The 19,198-nt window shown below is 37.6% G+C and overlaps 3 protein-coding genes across 4 annotated transcripts; 2 read left to right on the top strand and 1 right to left on the bottom strand.

Annotated features, from left to right (window-relative positions):
* Positions 1-7: 7 nt before the first annotated feature.
* Positions 8-7,002, top strand: LOC140923692 (general transcription factor 3C polypeptide 6-like). 2 transcript variants are annotated; one of them, XM_073373768.1, is made up of 6 exons: positions 8-165; positions 2,590-2,673; positions 4,582-4,645; positions 5,115-5,150; positions 5,772-5,890; positions 6,583-7,002. In XM_073373768.1, the coding sequence occupies exons 1-6, from the start codon at positions 139-141 to the stop codon at positions 6,643-6,645; spliced, it is 393 nt and encodes a 130-aa protein (XP_073229869.1). In that variant the 5' UTR covers positions 8-138; the 3' UTR covers positions 6,646-7,002. The 2 variants fall into 2 exon arrangements, with proteins under 2 accessions (XP_073229869.1, XP_073229870.1); XM_073373769.1 differs by lacking the exon at positions 5,115-5,150.
* Positions 7,003-7,506: 504 nt separating this feature from the next.
* Positions 7,507-10,157, bottom strand: LOC140923691 (uncharacterized). Its single transcript, XM_073373767.1, has 3 exons — positions 9,835-10,157; positions 8,376-8,565; positions 7,507-7,646 (listed from the first exon to the last, which is right to left on the bottom strand). Exons 1-3 carry the CDS (start codon positions 10,017-10,019, stop codon positions 7,536-7,538), a joined length of 486 nt encoding a protein of 161 aa, XP_073229868.1. The 5' UTR covers positions 10,020-10,157; the 3' UTR covers positions 7,507-7,535.
* A 41-nt stretch (positions 10,158-10,198) lies between these two features.
* On the top strand, positions 10,199-15,778 carry LOC140923690 (uncharacterized). Its single transcript, XM_073373764.1, has 7 exons — positions 10,199-10,357; positions 10,503-10,581; positions 11,534-11,634; positions 12,269-12,436; positions 12,646-12,716; positions 13,087-13,222; positions 15,468-15,778. The coding sequence occupies exons 1-7, from the start codon at positions 10,283-10,285 to the stop codon at positions 15,489-15,491; spliced, it is 654 nt and encodes a 217-aa protein (XP_073229865.1). The 5' UTR covers positions 10,199-10,282; the 3' UTR covers positions 15,492-15,778.
* The last annotated feature ends 3,420 nt before the right edge of the window (positions 15,779-19,198 follow it).

Here is a 19,198-nt window from a genome sequence, read left to right as displayed (position 1 = left end):
CCCTCGCTATTCTGGGGTCATTCTGGTCATTCTAGGATTCACAAATGCACGCAAGACCATTTTGGATTGTAGAGTTTGGCAGAGGTTTCTTAGCTTATTGCAAAGCTCGAATAGTGTTGTGGGTGTTACGTAGAAGATATGTACGAAGAAGAGTGGGAAGAAGAGGTAAGAGCCGTTAAATATGTCTAACAAACTCGCATAAACATCAAACTTGAAAGAAAACAATCATCGATGGTCGAGTTGCATCAGAAACTCATAAGGGGTTGAAACGTGTAACTCTCATATGTTTGCTTTGTCCGATGCTCGTGATTATTCATTTTAGAAAGTACCATATTTGGAACGAGAAGAAGAGATAACTGACCAATCAAACTTCGTAAACAACGTGACGTAATTTTCCTTCAGGTTCCCGCGCCCGCTTAAAAAAATGGCCGACAAACGGGAGAAAAACTCCCGAAAGCCGAGAAAGCTTTCAAAGGTTAAAACCAGGAATATTACTGAAACACCGAGCAGGATATTATTGCCTTACCACCCGGGCCAAACGTAACATTATGAAACCTATTGACGGCCTCGCAACTTCTTGAAGTTGTCACTTCAAAATACGATGCCTCGTTGACCCTCTGCACAGTAAACTTATACTGCAAATAGACTTTTAAAATTCTTATGTTAAAAGTCAAGAATAAACAGTGAAAAATATTTTCGAATAAAATTCATTAGCTGCTTATCGAAAAGTGTCCAAAACCTGAACCTGACATCTTCGCAAAAAGTGATGCTTGTAATGAATGTGAGAAGCATTTTAAAAGCTTAAATTAAACTTAGATGTTGTAGTCACGATCGTAGTTTGAGCTAATTTTATGAATGAACAAACTAAAAACAATAGACAGAGAAGCCGTTTCTTGAAAAGTTTTATTCAAAGTCCAAAAAGTTAATCCTTTAAAGCAATTCGGAAAACACTATCTGGATCGTGGATCCATTCACGCAAGTGAAATCGGCTAAGCACATGGCAAAATTCAACTCAAAATCCATCTCAATTAATCGGGGCACATTTTATAATTTTTCTTTAGCGCCGAAGAGAAAAATTTATAAAACGTCTATGAAACATTTAAAAATACATAAATTCCCTTTCAAAAACGTAATTGTCTTGGCCATAGAGTGCAAAATGTACCTGAAAATTCAGCAAGAACTTCGCTGACTTGGTTGCATTTCAAAACAGACCATGGGCTCCGCCGTAAAGAAAACAAGGTTGAATTCCTCGAAGGACGATTTCTTGATGAAAAGCTTCCCTTTCTCCACAAAAAGAAATCACTTCGGCTCGTGATCTACAAGCTTTTCTCGTGTTCTCCCAACATCCCGCGTGGGTTATCACGCCGGTAAACCCATAGAAAGTGTGGTCTATTGCTTAAATATTTTTGGTCAGAAGCATATAACCCCTGTTTTGCTAAGATTTCCGTATATAAACCCATGCATTTATAATGCATACGTGTTTTGACTCTACTTATTTTAAACTATTTGTGCGAAAAAGTATGAAATTGCTGCATGCATAATAAATGTTGGAGTTATACGGAAATCTTACCAGTCGTACAATGCAAGTGAGCTTTACTCTAAAAACAAAGGGGGAATTTCATCCCATGATGCATCACTTCATACAACATCATCAAGCCTATGAACTGATCCTGTCAGTTCAACAGGGATGTGACAGTTGAACAACAGGGAAAAGTGATGTGTTCCCCCAATAAAACCTTTTGTACCTTTGCTGTGTCGATCTAGTGGCGATTTTCATTTTATTATTCCAAATATATCTCTTGTTAAGTCGTAGGGAATGTTTAGGTACACTGCGAGCAGAGGTTTCTCTCGTGCATGGCTTTTAGCATTCACAAAGTAGTTCGCATCACTTGTTATCGCATAGTTTTTTTTTTTTTTTTTTGCCCGGGGAGAAAGTCCTGTGGCAAGCTGCTTGTGGTTTCCGTTGAGCATGTGCCAGATCGTTAATTAATTATTATAGAGATAATGACACAAATTTCATCCCATGAGAGAAATCACAACGCTGTAGCGTTGGGGGAGAAAGTCTCCTGCAGACTCTGTTTTGCACAACAAATCGGTTTGTTTGACTGTTTAAAATCAGTTATAAAACCTGTTAATCATGTGTCTATCTCCAAGATTTTGGAGGTGTCTAAACGGAAACTACATGTACATGGGGCTTTCTGCAGAAGTTTTTTCCGTGGCATAAACAAACCAACTACGCAAATGATAAGTGATATGATGTGAGCAAAATTGTGTTGTTAAAGGCCAGAGAGAAACCTCTGCTTGCAGGGTAGCATTTTGGCCCCCTATGTCAACCCTCCAAGTTAAAGTTTTTGCTTGGTCGCCATTTAGCGACCAATTCTTTTCGTTTAGGGAGGCTTTTTTACAAATCAAGTCACCTCAAAATTCTAGGCCCCATGGTGACTAAAATGGTCGCAACTTGGAGGGATGTATGTTCAATTCTGTGAAGCTGGCAAGGAAGCTCTTTGCTCCTGTACATCTTGTTTTAATTGCAATGTGTTGAAAAGATTTCCAAGGGTTAACATGCAATTTCCCCTTTTTGTAAAACAGGAGCATCTCATTGTCATTGAACTGAAAGGAGTCATAGACAGTGACTTCTTATACAAGTGCAAGTCTGAAAGTTGCCGACTTTTGGTGAGTTTTGCTAATAAGTAGTTTTCTTACCTTTTTGATAGTATGTTGAGAAAACAATTAAAATTGAAATAAATGTGGCTTATTATGGTCCTTAAACTCATTGATAAGTGATGTGCATGGGGAAAAGTTGGTGGGACTCAGTGTGCAGAAGGCCTTATTTCAATGACGGTAATGCATCAGTCAATTATTTTAGCTGCACCAATGCCCCTGCCCCCTCCCCTTCCCCGGACATTAGTTTTTTTGTCCTGGATGGCAAATTCCTGGGGGAAGGGAAAGTTGAATTACCACATACCCCATCACATGCCCAAATGTTATGCAATTGGTACTCAAACCCTCAGTTGGCCACTCTACTTACATGTCTACAGTAGGGTGCAACTGCTGGCCCACAAGCCTCATCTCGAGGTTGGTGTTGCCTAAAACAGCTTCCAATATCAGTGGCTTTATTGCTCAGTTGGTCAGAGCATTGCACCAGTATCACAAAGTCACGGGTTCAAATCCCGTTGAAGTCCTCAGGGTGCAAAGAAAGTCAGTCTTACAGCCTGTCATTCAAGCAAGCTCTAGATAGCATGTACTAGCCCACAAGTCATTTCAACTAGCCCCCAAACCCTTTTTGATTAGCAGGATTGATAACAATCCTTCTGTAATTTGAATTTCCCCAAAAAACAGCACTTGCCCGTCGGGCAAGTTAAGAACAAAAAACACTAGCCCTATAGCAAAATCCACCAGCCGCGGGCTATCGGACATGACTTTCTTTGCACGCTGGTCCTAGTCTGCCACACAGCCGTTTTTAGCGTCGTCGTGCAAAGCTCCTCCCAACAAACAGCTGCTGAAAACCGAACTTTATTCCTTTCCCTTTGTGTTTGTGGTCTAACGAACAAGCCAATCATGTACAAGAAATTTGACAATACGTGAGCAGCAGGGTGCTAGGAAGCGAGCATGCTTCTCAGTTTTCGACAAATCAATCAATCGTCGCTGAACTTAGTCGGGCTCTGTGTTTTCAAGCAATGAAAAGGTTAATGTGCAAAAAAGTTTGTTTTAAGCGGTCAAGAAAGTTCCAAGTGAAAAAAAGGTTTGATAGCCTACAAGACTTTTACCAGGATCGGTTGGTTCTTCATTTAACACGCATATCTACTGATACGTAATGAAGAATTTTAATGTGCCAGATGTGCTTATTGTGTTCCTGTGAAGACTGAACTGTCAAGGGTACTGATTCAAAAAGCAAAAATTAAATTAATTATCGATGAGCGATATCCCGAAACTATACCTGGCAACTTTATGAGCACATCCATGTTGTGCATCGCAATTTGCTCGACTTGCTTGCTGCTGCTGCTTATCTCCTAAATTTTGAATAGGACTCGACTACGACAACACTGCTGTAGTTAATTGCCATTCACACATGGGGCACCGATAAAAGCAAAGCTCTGATTGGAGGAGTCACAGTACCGCAAACGTGGTGCGAACACCTTCCAGAAAATGGGAGCTGAATTATAATTGGCTAATCACGGGAAAGGAATGTAGTTCGGTTTTCAGCAGCCGTTAGTGGGGAGGAGCGTTGTGTGACGACTCTAAAAACGGCTGTGTAGCAGACTACGCTGGTCCAGTCCTAAATATTTTTTTCAAGCTGCTAATGCAATTATTGTATAAATATTTGCAATCACAACGGCGAGGAACACTCTTCATTTGAGTTGTTTGTTTGTTCAGTTTTTTTTTTCAAACTCGCCTTTTCAAGATGTGAAGTGTTGGTGCAGGGTCATGTGCAAAGTGCATGAGCCTCACATGCTTGCAGGGAAAAAACCTCCAGACTTTTCATTTGACTGTTTGTGCATATTTGACTAGGCATTATTAAATATGGATTGTTTCGCAGTCTAATTGGGTATGTAAATTTATAAGGGATTTGTTCCATTACAGGGTATTGACACAGATGAACCTGTGCTGCAGATTGGAAATTATACATTTACTGGGGAGCTCAAAGGTGAAGATGTTATATTTTTTGGCCTCAAGTTAAGCTTGCAACTTAAAATGGCATTTGCAGTAGCCGAATGTGTTGATGTAATAATATAGATATATCAAGGATGACACACAGTTTCATCGCCAGATGAAATACTGAGAAGGGAGTTAAAGTGTTTTATCTGGTGATGAAACACTGTGACGAATCCTTGATATTACTTCTCAAAAAAAATGATTTTAGAACAAGAAATTAAGGATGCAACAATGAGCAGTTTTTCATCTGATTTTCAACCCTCATTAAGTGTTAATTTCCTTTTAATTGTATTTTTTTTATGAATTATTAATGAGTTTGAAAAGTTAGTTTAAAAATACTCATTGTGTTTTTAAAAATGTTACATGTAAAATAAAATAATTTTTAAAAATATTTTGGATTTTATTAATCAGGTTATCAGTATAAATTATTTGCTATCCTATTTTGCATAATCTGTTTTCAGAGCCTATTGGTACACATGTTCTGTTTGAGGAACTAGGTAATCTAGATACATTTGTTGTTTGTACTATTAGTTATTAGTTAACCAGTTTTGCAAACAGGTGGAGTGAGTGTTTTTTACTGGACTCAAGTTGGGTCTGAGGGCATGCCTCGACAACTGATAAAATCTGAGAACAGGTTTTTCCCTGTGCTGAGCATTTGCCCTAATATTATCATCTGGGAGAGGGAAAGCGCTTCCTTTGCTGCTTGTAAAAGCCCTGGTTACTGGTATAATGATATCAGAATACATCAATGCAGTGTTATTCATTTCATCCTTGCTTAAATCCTGTTAATTGACTCAAAGATTCTTCAGGCAAATTGTCATTTTTTTTTTCCTATCAGTGATCAATTGACATCAAGTCACTTATCTGATAGACCTACCGGATGGTCACTTATCTGCCTTCTCTGATGCGTCTTTTGTTTGTATAAAGCCATTGCAGGTAAAAAGAAAAAAGGGTGATATTATGTAAATAAGATACTTTACCAATGAAATTAGGGCTATCCCAAATCAAAACTGTTGCTAAAATATGGTGACTGTCTTTTGACCACACTGCACACAAGCACCATTTTTTTTTTCTTTTAATGTGTTTTTTTTTTAAATTGTTTGCTTGTTTGTTTTCAGAATCAAGTGACTCACAGGAAACAAAGAAATTGAAGTACAGATACAATACCACAAAAACACTGGAAATGGCCAGAGTGTTTCTGGTGAAAAAAGACAGTGCTGAAAAGGAGGAAGAAGAGGTTGGAGAAAAAAAGATAATTTTCTTGATCAACAAGATCTTTAAAGCATGATATGCTAACAGAACATCAAATTTGAAGGTGGTTTCACACTTCTTCTCCACCATATTTCAGTTCATTGACAATCAATTTGCACCCAAAAAATGACAATTCACTATTACTAAATACATTAACTTCTGCACGCATATTGCACTAACTTATCTTTGAACTTATCTTTTTTGGGAGGAGAGGTGGGGAAATGAGATTGGTGGGGTGGTTGTGGCCTGACATAAGGCAGAGTTGATAAACTTTTCGAATCAGTTTGATTTCTTAACCTCTTTTACTAACTTGTTGCACTTATCTTTGAACATCTCTAATATAATTATTTTATTTTGGGGGAGTGGGATTGGGAGGTGGGTGTGGCCGGACATAAGGGCAGAGGTGATAGCATTTTCAAATCAGTTTTATTTCTTAACCTCTTGAACCAACATTTATGGAAATGAATTTGGAACAAAGAAAAGCAAACCAGAGACTACCAAATAGGGTCGATTCATTTGCAACATATGCCTATAGCCATCAGTTCCACTGGACATATGTGTTGGCTATTTGTGTATGTACTGTTACAGTAAACCCACCCTTAAGCTTATACACAGCATAATAGGGTAACTGAATATAACATGTGTTGTTTTTATTAATAATTTATCTGTATTTTATAGGTTGCTGGATCTTCAAAGGAGACACTTGAGGAACAGGAAGATCCCAGTATGGATATAGGATAGATAACATTATAGAGGCAACCAGGACAAATGTCTAGCCATCTCTATTGAGCAGAACAATTCAGCATGGAATTTTCATTTCAATGTTCCATTCATTCTTCCTTCAACTTTTTGCAGTACTGTATTATCCAGTGTCACTGCCATTATTTATGACAGCAATACTACTTCACCACAGCAGTGGGAGAATGACACCTTCATTTTCAGTGCTGAGCAGTAGTGGAGTTCAGCATGAAAGCATGAAACATTTAGCTCTATCCGTGTCTGCTGTATTGTACAGAATTTCTTAAAATGCCTTTAAAAGAACTGTGCATCACACAACGAAATTCGTCAAAATAAAAAAAAGGAATGATTCACCATGTTCACATTTCCCTTGTACACCTTGGGACAATTATTGTAATACCCCAACAAACAAGGTGTATTATGGGCAATGTGTAGAGGGTGAATAAAAGAAATTGACAACCCAAAAAACCCTTTGTAGGGCTAGGTGTAGGTTATGATTAACGTCATAGTATAACTGAAAGTTTGTGAACTCAAGTTTGTACACATTGAGGTTCCACTTTATGAGTGAGGAGATAATTTTGTTTTATTGTTTTACTGTGCATTCAAAATATTAATCACTTGATTAGAACATTCCAGACATTAAAAAAATTATTAATGCAATGTGGTATTTTGATTGTTTTATATTATCATAAGTGCCAATTTAAATTTCTTTTTCCTATTACTTGATTAACAAACTGTTATAAACACACATCTTAGTATCATCAAAATCTGAATAATTTTAGCAGAATGTACACAACCTATCCTATGTTGTTTTTTTGGAATTGATTTAAGTGATTGTAAAAACCATGATTTTTCAGCTATTAATAAAAATTAATAATACTTCAATTTATTTCTTAGTGAAGAGTATGGCTCCAATTTATTGGACTTTGCTGGAGGAGGTTTCTTTCTTCTAAATGTCTTGCACATCTATCTTTTTTCTGCTGTTCGGCACGGAGCTCCATCAGCTGTGAAAGAGAAAACAAAAATGCCCCCAATATTTACTAAAGTGGTGATTGTTCCTTTCTTGACTTTCAGACTTTTCCAAGGTCACTACAGCAAAAAGTATTGTACTTATCAAGTGCCTTTTTATTTGTGTGTAGGCTAAAATAATTGTTGTGTCACCATTCAAAGGAACCTCAGTCTTGACATTTAAAGGAACCTTGATCTTTTGCATGATGTCACTTGTTTTCAGTACATCACAAAATAAAACGGACTTTGAATGTTTTTAATTGACTTTGCCTCCTTTTTGGAATGAATGGCTTTCACCTCAAAACAATAAAATTACATTTCTTGGTAGCGCTGGCCAATAATGTAACAGATAATACATGATGGTTATGAGCCAATCAGTATTCAAAGAAAAACGTTTTATGACATCATACTCCATGTAGTTGAGTTGATGCCATGTTTGAAGCACAGGTGTGCAAGTCATGAGTTGAGAAGGTGGCTTAAGATACAGTCTGTAAATGACTATTACCAGATTATAGTTGCAGCATTTTCAACACCAAAGTTACACTGAAATTCATCCGATTGCTTCGAGTCGTTTTCTCCTCTCAAGGAGTAATAACAACTCAAAGTAATGGGATGAAATTCAGGCTACACCAAAGTAATCTTGAAGTTAATTTTCTGATATACAGCTACTGGTTGAGCTGTTCTTCAGAAAATTTGAACAAACAAAAATTAAACAATGTTAGTACCCTTTTATTTTCATTCCTGAACTGCTGTAGGTATTTTTCTTTGTTGATTTTGTCTTCTTTGTCTTGTTCAATGCAGATCCTGTCATAACTGATTGCGAAGTCACTCTCTTTTGTCTTTTCAGCCATGGCATTTTTGTCAGCTAGTTCTTTTTCTTTCATTTGTTGTAACAATGCTGTTCTGCCATCTTGCCTGAGAGTTTTAAAGATGCAATAATAGTGGTTGCTTTTAAGTGTTCTCATAGTGTTCAATGGATAGCTTACTATACAATATATTAATACATGTAAAAAATTATAATCAAAGCATTTATAATCAGCACCATATCCATTATTGGGCTCATGGCACTTTACAAAGGAATCTATAAATCATGAATAGGATGATCTAAAATATGCCTTCTCTCAAATTAATATTAATATAAAGTGCCTCTTGTGTAAATGCCCCCATAAACTTTGATTGTTGACCAGATAATTTTAACGTTTTTGTCTCACGCAAAATGTCAAATTATGACGCCACAATTGCTGACATAATTTTCAAATTTCAATATATCATTTACTTCTATCACTTGAAAGAGAATTAGAAGGGGAGTAAAAGGCTGAAAACCATTTCTTGCCATGACATTTAAAACTTGAGTTATGGGACTTTAAACGTATTTCAGTTCCCCCCCTTGGAACCATACTTTTCCGTTCCCTTGAATAGTTCTTTCAAATTTTCATAAACGATGGAGAGAGTTTAAAGTTTAAAATTTACGTATGAATGACGTCAGCAAAAGTGACGTCATAATTTGACATTTTGATGTCAAAATGTATGCCAATTTGATTATCTCAATATTTTCTATTTTCAGGCCAAGTTTGGTAAGGAAAGATCAGAGATAGAGACAACAAAGTTATTGTAAATTAACGAAAATTGTCATGCTTTGCCCAGCAATTTGGGGGATGATTTGGCCCTGGCGTGGTATATGCTTGCTCGATTGTACTCGAAAAGCGATGGGACTCGGGAAATGCAGGGCGCGATCCATTCAACCAAAATTTCCGGAAATTTCGGCCCAAAACTCAATGGATCGGTTCGGTCCAACCGGAAAAGTTTCGAAAACACGGGTCCACCTTTTGAGGTGGACCACTTTTCCCGGTCGGACCGGTTGGAATTTTGGTTGAATGGACGCGCCCGCAATCTATCAACCCACAATCTACAAGTTAAATATATTATTAAAATAGACCGAAATCAGTCTCAGGAAAGAACTTCAATAATGCTGTATCCAGTAATGAAAATTTTGCAGTTATATTTTGGTTATTTTGAGTATATTTTGCAGTCTATGTTTAAATGAAAAACAGCTGTTAATTGGAGTCTAACAAGCATCAGCACTTGTGGTGATGGACGTAATTGACAATTTATTGTTTAAGTCACCCTTTAATATTCAAAGAGTTTATAAACCTTCTAGTGTTTATAAAACGTAAACTTGTTCACCTGACTTCTTCTTTGTCCTGAGGACTACCGTACATAGCTTTGACGTACGTATCATTTCGTCTTTTATATGCTTCTCGCTTCCCTTGTAGTTTTCTCTCTTGAATTTCATGATGTCGCAAAACTGTCTCCATACTTACCGTTCGCTTCATACAAGCGTCGGTCCGCAGAGGGTTAGAGTTGCTCATCGCGACGCGCAATTTTTTGAAGAGGAAATCAAAATATGATCAGGAAAGAATAAAGTTTTTCTAACTAAAAACACATCTTAGAGCGCAAATTGCGCGAACCATTTCAGTCTGTCTTTCTCTTGTGGAGATCGTTGTTATGGCAACATGTATCCGCTGTGCACCTAGCATTTTGGGCGCACACTGATATCCATCATGGCGGACACTTGTGGAAAATTTCATGAAGAAAGTTAAAGAGGTTTTGGACAACACTCGTTGAAAATAACATGGGGAGTGGTGAATCAACAAAAAGATTGTCCGTTAAGAGATCAGAGGAGGATGAAAGTGCGGGAATTATAAAGGTAGGTTCTACAAAGGAATCATATGGAATTCACACTAAGCCCTAAGCAATATCTTCGATTTCTGGAGGGTGAAATGATATCAAGCTATGTTGAGTGATAATTTTACTTTTCGCGAACATTAAGCAGTTGATTCAAAATTTTTTAGGTGTCAGAGAGAGTAGTAAGACGCTTGAGAGGCCTAGAGGATTTACCCCTGAAAGGTGATGAAAAGGAGATTAGTCAAGGTAAATCACTGCTAAGCTTAGACAACTTTTTCACTCCCAGAGCCACTTCTGAAAGCAAGACATGGAGTTTTACCTTTGAAGCTGGTTTCGTGACTAGGAAAAAATTCTGCTTATGCCAACCTGTGGAAATCTAAAATCTTGAGAATCTCTCTTTTGCATCATCCCCCCCCCCCCCCCCCCCCCGGCAAAAAAAGAGAACAGGTTCCCCGGATCTCTCTTGAGTGAGAGGCCATGGGAACAATGTTAGCCAACAGTGACTTACTCTTTCAAAAACAACTGTTCAATCAGTACAAACAAAACCAACAATTTTGAATTCTGGTAAGCTTTCCTACAGATTACACGACAGAAGAACTCAGGCTGAGCAGGGCCAGTACTAGTGTTATTTTTGCACATAGTAAAAACCCTTGTATGCAGTGGTCCACTCAAAGCAAACTGTAGGATCAGGAATATGCAACCTACACTATAATTATCTTTGGGATGTGGTGATGAAATATGAAGGAAGAAAAAGATCAGTGATAAAATGAGGAAAGGAAATAATAATAATAATTGTCATGTAGTCTCCTTCGCAGCTGCTCAGGTGGGAGTCATGTCATGTGGCAATTTGTGGGACATGGGTTCCCAGGCAACAATGAACGCACAACGTCCCCAAATTTGTGGCTTCAGAAAATATCCATGCTCACCCCGTGACCATTGGAAATTTCAAGAGGGGGGAAGGATCTTAGCTCAAAGATCAGAATTTTGAAAGGAAAGTTTGATCCTAAGCCAGAAGTTTCAGTGGTGAGAAGAAGGGAGTTTAAATCTTTCATGGAAGAGTACCAATATGAATCTTTTCTGGAATAAGTTATAACACAATACTGGTTTATGGATTTGACAAATGCTATAGTTATATTTTTCCCATAAATCAGACCGTAGAGCTAATGATAGTGTTGTTTTAATCTTTTTAACCCTTAAGATGACATCAACAATTTGTGGGGTGAATTACAGCAAGAGAAAGCACGCTTAAAACATCAGCATGAACATTTTCAGGAGTTTATGCAGGGTGCATTTAATGAGGTAAGGGTTGTTGTAGTTTTGCAACGTGCACTTTAGTGCGTTCTTGTAACTATATCAAGAAACTTTCTGGCGTGTTGGGATCAATATTTGGGATGGGATACCTCAAATTCTTAAAGCAAGACCGAAAAGATCATTAAAAGCAACGCTACTCGATATCCTTCAAACTGAAGACTCCTATATTGATGTAGATACGATTATTGTGAAAATGAAAAAGTAATTCTCTTGTCCCTTATAATTATTATTTTCATTTCATTTTATTTTTAAAATTCACTCCAATGTTTTCCTTGTATTTAAGTAGAATAGTATGTATTTACTGTAAAATATATATACTTATATAACGTCTAATTTCTTTTTATTTATCCAGTTTGTAGTAAATTATCTAGCCTTGCCTGCCTTATATGGCCTTGCTAACTACAGGCCAGTCCCAATGTATTTTTGTAATATATATATCCACATTTAAATAAAGTTGAAAGTTGAAACTAACATTGTTTTGAAAGTCACATTAACTCAAAATCATAATTATGCCCTCAGGCCATGTTTAATAAGAGCTGAGTGTGCATTTTGTAGAATGCACTAACTTTCAACTTGTTTACTAGTCAGAGCTTTTCAAAAAGAAAGTTGTTACTGTTTGTAGGGAAGGCAGACTGAAGCCAGGAGGTGGCAGGAAAACAGGGGGAAACTAGGAGATAAAGATGCCCCAGAAATAGAAAATCACTGGAGACAATCCTTGGAAAAGAAAGACGCTGAATCAAAAGCCAGAGAAAATAAACTTCTGGAAGAAATAAGTGTACTGAAGGAAAAGGTAAGTGCATTTAAAGCATAGAATTCTTGTTATGAATAAAAAAAATGATGCTGGCATCTAAACTCTTGAATTCCCTAATATCAAATTTAAAATTGTCCTGTCTTGTCCCATATATTTCTAATCAAAGTATTGAGGAAAAATCAGCTGTTACTGCTACTGAAGATGTGAAAAACTAGGTTTAACTATGTTTTTTGATCTGGTTGTCTTAGGTTGCAGACAAGGAAGAAATCACAATTGAAAAATTTAATCAAGCTGTGGAAGAAACAAAGAAAAAGTTCAGGTAGCTATCATTAGAAGTACTTGTAATAAATTGAGACAGTTGGTCCACACTAACACTTCCTCCTCATCACAATAATATTTTCTTCCTTGCTCTCATCTTGTATTGTGAGAATGACACACCAGCTTGCCAAAAAAAGTAAAGATCTAGGTTTTGACAATCAGCTATCGGAGTTGATAAGCTGTTTAGGAAGCCAGTTAGGGGGCTGTTTAAGGGTTTCTTTTCCACTTTGTTCTTCAAGTTGCAGTTTTTTTACTTGCTTGCTCACTCAATTTGCTCACATACTTTGCGTACACACTTGAGGGAGTAATAGTACTCTGACGGTCAGTACAAAAAAATGGCCTGATGTTTTACACACATACTCTTTTTATAGCCAACCAACAAAGGTTGCAGCTTGTCAGCACCTGAAAAATGAAGTCTTAAACTGCTACAAACAGAACCCAACACAGGCTCTCAAGTGCTCACAACAAGTCAGGGATTTCTTAAAGTGTGTGGAGTTGTCTCAAATGGTGAGTTTGCATTCTTGCTGCCATAAGATATCTACTTCCAGTTTTAGGTACAGTGGAAGCTCTCGTAACATGGCGGGTTAGCTGTCATCAAGAAGTGATCTCTTTCAAACTAATTTTTAACCGTTTGAGCTGAAACTTTGCGCAATAATACAATTTTTGTAGAACTTTGTATTCCCAACAAGCGTATGTTTTTGGATTTTGGATTTTAACGGTTTTTTTTGCACAAAAATGATGTCATAAGACTGACAGTAAAACATAACTTCCAACTTATGCCATATCAGGTTAGCAATTTTGAAAGAGTACTCAGGGAAGAACTTAAATGTGAAATAATGTTTTCAAAATCTCATTTGGTTGCGAAGATATGACATTCTGAATACCACCAAATTTCTAAAAAATAATAGTAGCAAAATGGCGGAAAATACACATTTCACAGCTCAAGAACTTTTCAACCAATTAAGCTTTACAAAATTAATAATTTTTTCATATTGGGTTCATCTCTGTGAGATCTTTTAAAAGTTCTACTTTGTTATGCCATAAGTCGAAAACTGTTTTTTGCTGTCAATCTTATGACATCATTTTCCCACCAAAAACGATTAAAATCAAAAATCCAAAAACAAATGATTGTTGGGAATGCAAAGTTCTATTATCGTGCAAAGTTTCAGCTCAAACAGTTAAAAATTGAAAAACTAGTTTGAAACAGATCACTTTTTGATGACAGCTGACCCGGGGTGTAAGCGGACTCCCTCGGGAGGCAAAAAAGGGTCGGTTTCTGGAGATGACCGCTTACAAGAGTGGTTTTCATAAGTGGCCACTAGGAATTTAAAGGTTAAGGGTCTGCTTACAGGAGCTTGCCCAGCAACAAATAAACATTGGAAATGCAAAAATCTGTTTGTAAGTGTTTGGCTATACTGTGTTCTGACAATATTGTATTAATTCAGTCCGCACAAGTATAAAATTCAAGCGGTTTTATGAAGTGTATTACACCTGATGTGTATGTAAAAAGAAAACAGTGAAACTGATATAAATTCATTGTGATGATCAGCGGTACGAAGTTGATTTATTAAAAATAATACAAATTTCAGAGGCAAATGAGATTTCATTTGAGGTATCTGCTTACAGGAGCATAAAAGCAAAGCTTTAATCTTACCCGTAAACCCTGAAAGTGTCCATGACTGCCTAAAGGAACGTCTGCTAACAAGAATACAAAAATTCAGAGTTTGAATGGGAGTTGAAATGGGTTTTGTGAAGGCAGCCGTAAGTACAGCTGTCTGCTTACAAGAGTGTCCGTTAAGAAAGCTTCCAGGTCACTGTATTAAAGAGTGTAAACTACAATAATAGTGAAATATTACATTGAAATGTCCCTTTATGGGCTAGTTTAGAGACAGAGCAAAGTGTCCTTATTGCAGAAAATGTAGACCCTGCTGTATGTAGCTCTGCTAATTGATTTTATGGTGCTAGAATCTATATATTATTCAGTTCATGTCAGGTCGGGGGAAAATGGCATAGAGTATTGTACAGTTTAAGTATCCTTGAGAAAAATTAAGTGTTCTGTTATCAGTGCTGTCAACTCTCCCGGATAATCTGGGAGACTCCCGTTTCTGAATCATTTCTCCCAGTCTCCAGATTAGAGTCTGAAATCTCCCGGATAATTGCAGAAGTTTGCTATTTCTTGTAGATTCGACTTTCTGTCAATGAAATTTAAAATGTTTGCGTTGTTTGAGCTATTTAACTTTTAACATTGAACGTTTCCTAAGAAACCTTAGTATGCCATTAATGTGATTGGTGGGAAGTACACCCAATCAGGTACAAATGTTACAATTCCAACAACATCTTTTTCGCATGTTTTTTTTTTTGCACAAATGACCTCATGTTTCGTGCATTATGACATCATCTATTATCCCTTCCTTGTCAATTCTCAATATTTGAAGATGTTGGGGGTTGACAGCCCTCTGTTATGCATGGAGGGAGGTGTCCATGTTATGAAAAAAAAAATAGAGGGGAACTCTGTTGAGAGAAGATTAGTTGTTTTTGTAGACTGAACCCTCTATTTTAATAGTGTACCTTCACAGTAAATCCACCAGGAAGTGTTCCCATGCAAGCACTCTCAAAATGCATTGTTTTACTGTGTCGTTGAATCGGTCATGATAGAGCTGAAAGACATAGTTCTCTAAACTGACCAGTCAAAGAGCTTGTACTAATCTATAGATTTTCATACTTTATAAATAGTATTATTTTTCTCCCATAGGCTCCTCAAGATGCAAAACCGTAGAAGTATGAGCTAAAAGCTCGCTGGAAAATGGATTTGAAGGGAAGAGAGTACACAAGAAAAACGCGAACAACAGATAAGAAAATCATCGATGATCTCTTATGTGCGAGGGCAAGAACAAGCGGCTGTTTTTTTCTGCCTCCCCTTGCCAAGATGAGCACATTGTGATAGCAACTTTCCAATGAGTAACCTTTCTTTTATTTTTTGGTGGAGAAATACAATGCAATGGGAATCGTTTCAAGTCTTGTGTATTTAGGTTTTGAAATAAATGGTGACAACTTGGTTTTAAACCAACGATTATTCGTTCATTTTCCTTTTAATATGTGTCTGCTTTCTCTTATACCAGTTCTAAAATGGAAATCAACTTCTTTTCGTGGCATATAGGGCCTTGCCGTTTAGAAGGATCAGTCCGCACGCCGCGGTCTATTGAATAGATACCGGTATTTAAAATAGCGCAGTCGTAGCTACAGTAGCAAGAGGCAAAAGGGCTTCTAGATTTGAAAATTTTACTTTTGAGGGGGCGGGGGGGGGGGGGATGGGTACATGTCCTTAGATCCCCCTTGGCAGCTCCCGCTTTCGGCGATCGCAGTTCTTGCGCCGATGCCAACATCTGAGCTGGCCACACCCCTTAGGTTTTTATTTCCAAGGAATTAAGAACGGAGCCTTGCCATCTTCTGTTTGTGTTGCGGACTGTGCTTGATAACATTGCGTCTTCAGAAGGACTGCCTGTCAGAAGTATAAATCTGAGATCAGGCCTAACTTTTGCGGCTTTCGTATCTTCTCTCACACAATGGAAAATGCAGTAGATTCCACAGACTTCAAGCTTCAAATCGGAAAAACGACACATGACAAAGATCGACATCATGTTCACGTCTGAGAGTTTTTACTTTCCTCTGATCTCTTCAAATTAAAACGTTCTATGATGATGATATTTATATAGAAGCCTTTTGATTCATTCAATCGCTCCTCACTCCCACCCTACCCTTGACCATACCCACCCCCATAGTTTATTTTGTCACAAGAGCTGCCGTCGCACCGGTGCCCAATTTTCCCGCCAAAACTTTGATATGGTGAAAATTGTTTTATAACTCCACTGGTTATGTACTTTCCCCTTTTTTGCGGTAATTTTTCGACTTTAAAGCAACATGAAATTACAGAAACCACCGGTTATTGCTTGGGAAGAAATCGCTCGTGATTAAGGTAAGTAAAGTGGTAAAAATTATGTTGAATATTCATCTCCAAACCTTACTTTTCAATCCCGTTTTGTGAGAGTTCATGCTGCCATGAAATTTGCAACCACATCTGCCGTGTGCCAACATAATTTGCTACATTTTGCTACTTTTCACAATCTCCATATTTAATACGTTTAAAGAGTTTCTGTTCTGTGTAGTAGTTTATTGTTAAAGCGATTTTAGAAGTCTTTTTGGAAATGAAGACTCGTGATAATTTATTATTTTTCATAGGCTTACATTTAATTTTAGCTTAAGCTTAAGCTTGGTTAAGCTTTAAAAAAGTCTAACATGTCAACTTTATTTTTTGATTTGAAAGTGACCAACTAATGTCTTCCTATATTTCCGTGAGACAATAATGCTGTTATTTCATTAATTCATGAAGGAGGTTCTTGTTTAGCGTCATAAAGCTGAAACGCGTTTTGATCCATTTTCATGGAATTGGATCTTCAATCGTCCCAACGCAGACATGCCAAGCGAGGATTTGTGTGAGTACAATAACCATTCATTTTATATAGTCAGTTTTAACTTTTTGGACGAGTAATTCGCCTTTTCGCGTTCATGGTCAATTATAACTAGTTATTGACGTTTCCCTGCTGCCAGAGGCCTCTTTTCTCTAGTGATCCCGCCCGCCGAATCGCAGGAAAAAAGGCCTCTGCTGGCGGGGAATATTGACGTTGAAAGTTCGTGTCATTTTATTGATTCTTTAACCAGGCTTCTTTAACCCTTTTGCTTTATGATAACTGATTTATGTTTACGCATATCATGAGGAAATAGATTTATTTTTTTACAGTTAAAGAAAAATGTGAACTTGATATTTTAGCATTTTTTAATACATCCCATCGATAGAAGACGGAAGAGAGAGGTTTCAAGGAAGGTGCCAATAACCAGCGGCCGTTTCTGTTCAAAAGTATTCCTCTGATTAGCCGTCTGATTATCATCTTGCAGACCGCCATTTAAAGCCTCATCAAGATCTCTTCAAATGGCACCTCCATCACCACCAATGCTGGATGACATACTCTCACAAATGTCTCAAAGGGATTTCCCATCCACGCAGCTTTTCCGTTCAAATTCCGAGTTCTTCAACAACAATGCAGCAAGCATTGGTACCTCAACAGCAGTCGCCTTGCTTGACAACGAAAGATCATATTTGTCCAGCAGTAGACAATCGAGTCAGAACCATGATAAATGGATAACTAATGAAGCACATATTTCTCATTTAAGATATTCGCAGCCGTCGCTATTCAATGAGGATGTAGATGATTATGGAGGGGATGAGATTTTGCAAGACTCCCCTGAACTTTTCACTCAACGAAGTGACTTTCACACGGACCCTACTATTGATTCAGAAGGTAGAACAGCAAACGTAATTCAACCTGTTTGCGAACGCTTTCTTTTATTTTTCCATTGTCGGATTAGACGTCTGCGGAGACAGGCTACAGCTGAGGATATAAAGTTTGTTCTCCGTGGGTCTTACAGTTTTCCGCGAGAACTTTTCTATATCATTTGTAATTAAGTTCTGTTATACTTTTAACCATAATATCTCCATTAGGTAAGTTTAATTTAAATAGTTTACTAATTGATGACTAGAAAACTAAAGGCCGATTTATTTTCCAGAAAGTGGGGCTCTGAAAGATGGAATTCTAACTCTTTAGCAATAGACCCGTCCAAGGTTTTTGTTTTGTTTTGTTTTGTTTTTTCAACTTTTGATAAAAAGAAGTACAGCGAATATTCATCGACACCGCTGGAAAGAGGGCCTTAAGCTCCACAAAGTGGCGAAATTTTACAGACGTTTGTATGGTGGGTACACGAACTTATCCCCCGTCATACAAACGTCTTTAAAATTCCACGACTTCGTGGAGCTATTCTTCGTTAGTTTTCTCGAACAAATCACCCTCAAACTTGACAGCTTTACTGATTTTAAGGCGTCCTTTCCAGCCGTATTGACAGATTTTCGCTAACTGTTCCCGTAGAAAGTTGAAAAACCCGTCGTAAGATCTATTACCGACTGGAAAAGTTCGGACAAAAAAGAGGGCGTGGCCTCAGTCCTCGGAATCCTATTAATTTTTCTCATGGAGTTGTTGAACTAAGGCTTTGGCAAAACGTCGAACTTTTCATGAGACGAACCAAACTCTAATTTGGATCGACCCAAAGATCGTCTGTTGGGTCAGATGTCGATCTTAGGACGCGTCAAATCAATCAACTGAATCAGACCAAAAAGCACTTTTAACAAATTTTCTCCCGAACGATGCTTGGCCCAAGACGATCGTCAGACGTTCTATCCGTCTGAAGCAGACGGATAGAACGTGTTCGACGTCCAAACCTATCCAAACGAACTTAACTGAGCCAGACGTCGAACTTTTCATGAACTTATCTCACTCTATAAGTTTGGTTCCACTCGTGAAAAGTTCGACGTTTGGCCCAGGCCTAAGAGCAGGACTCGTTATAGTCCTTTTGTTTTTTGCCTCTTCATCTTGCAAT

This window comes from Porites lutea, chromosome 13 (assembly GCF_958299795.1).
Source record: "Porites lutea chromosome 13, jaPorLute2.1, whole genome shotgun sequence".
In the NCBI taxonomy this organism is placed as follows: domain Eukaryota; kingdom Metazoa; phylum Cnidaria; class Anthozoa; order Scleractinia; family Poritidae; genus Porites; species Porites lutea.
This window is presented reverse-complemented; position numbering and strand designations above follow the sequence as displayed.

What these genes read in the sequence shown, in the direction of transcription:
- LOC140923692 (XM_073373768.1), top strand. Translation starts at nt 139, where the DNA reads ATGTACGAAGAAGAGTGGGAAGAAGAG. An exon ending in ATTTACTGGGGAGCTCAAAG is followed by an intron (nt 4,646 to 5,114) that starts GTGAAGATGTTA and finishes ATCTGTTTTCAG; the next exon opens with AGCCTATTGGTACACATGTT. An exon ending in CTGAAAAGGAGGAAGAAGAG is followed by an intron (nt 5,891 to 6,582) that starts GTTGGAGAAAAA and finishes TGTATTTTATAG; the next exon opens with GTTGCTGGATCTTCAAAGGA.
- LOC140923690 (XM_073373764.1), top strand. Translation starts at nt 10,283, where the DNA reads ATGGGGAGTGGTGAATCAACAAAAAGATTGTCCGTTAAGAGATCAGAG. An exon ending in AAAGTGCGGGAATTATAAAG is followed by an intron (nt 10,358 to 10,502) that starts GTAGGTTCTACA and finishes AAAATTTTTTAG; the next exon opens with GTGTCAGAGAGAGTAGTAAG. An exon ending in TGCAGGGTGCATTTAATGAG is followed by an intron (nt 11,635 to 12,268) that starts GTAAGGGTTGTT and finishes TACTGTTTGTAG; the next exon opens with GGAAGGCAGACTGAAGCCAG.
- LOC140923691 (XM_073373767.1), bottom strand. Translation starts at nt 10,019, where the DNA reads ATGAGCAACTCTAACCCTCTGCGGACCGACGCTTGTATGAAGCGAACG. An exon ending in CAGGACAAAGAAGAAGTCAG is followed by an intron (nt 8,566 to 9,834) that starts GTGAACAAGTTT and finishes TAAAACTCTCAG; the next exon opens with GCAAGATGGCAGAACAGCAT. An exon ending in TCAGGAATGAAAATAAAAGG is followed by an intron (nt 7,647 to 8,375) that starts GTACTAACATTG and finishes TCTCTTTCACAG; the next exon opens with CTGATGGAGCTCCGTGCCGA.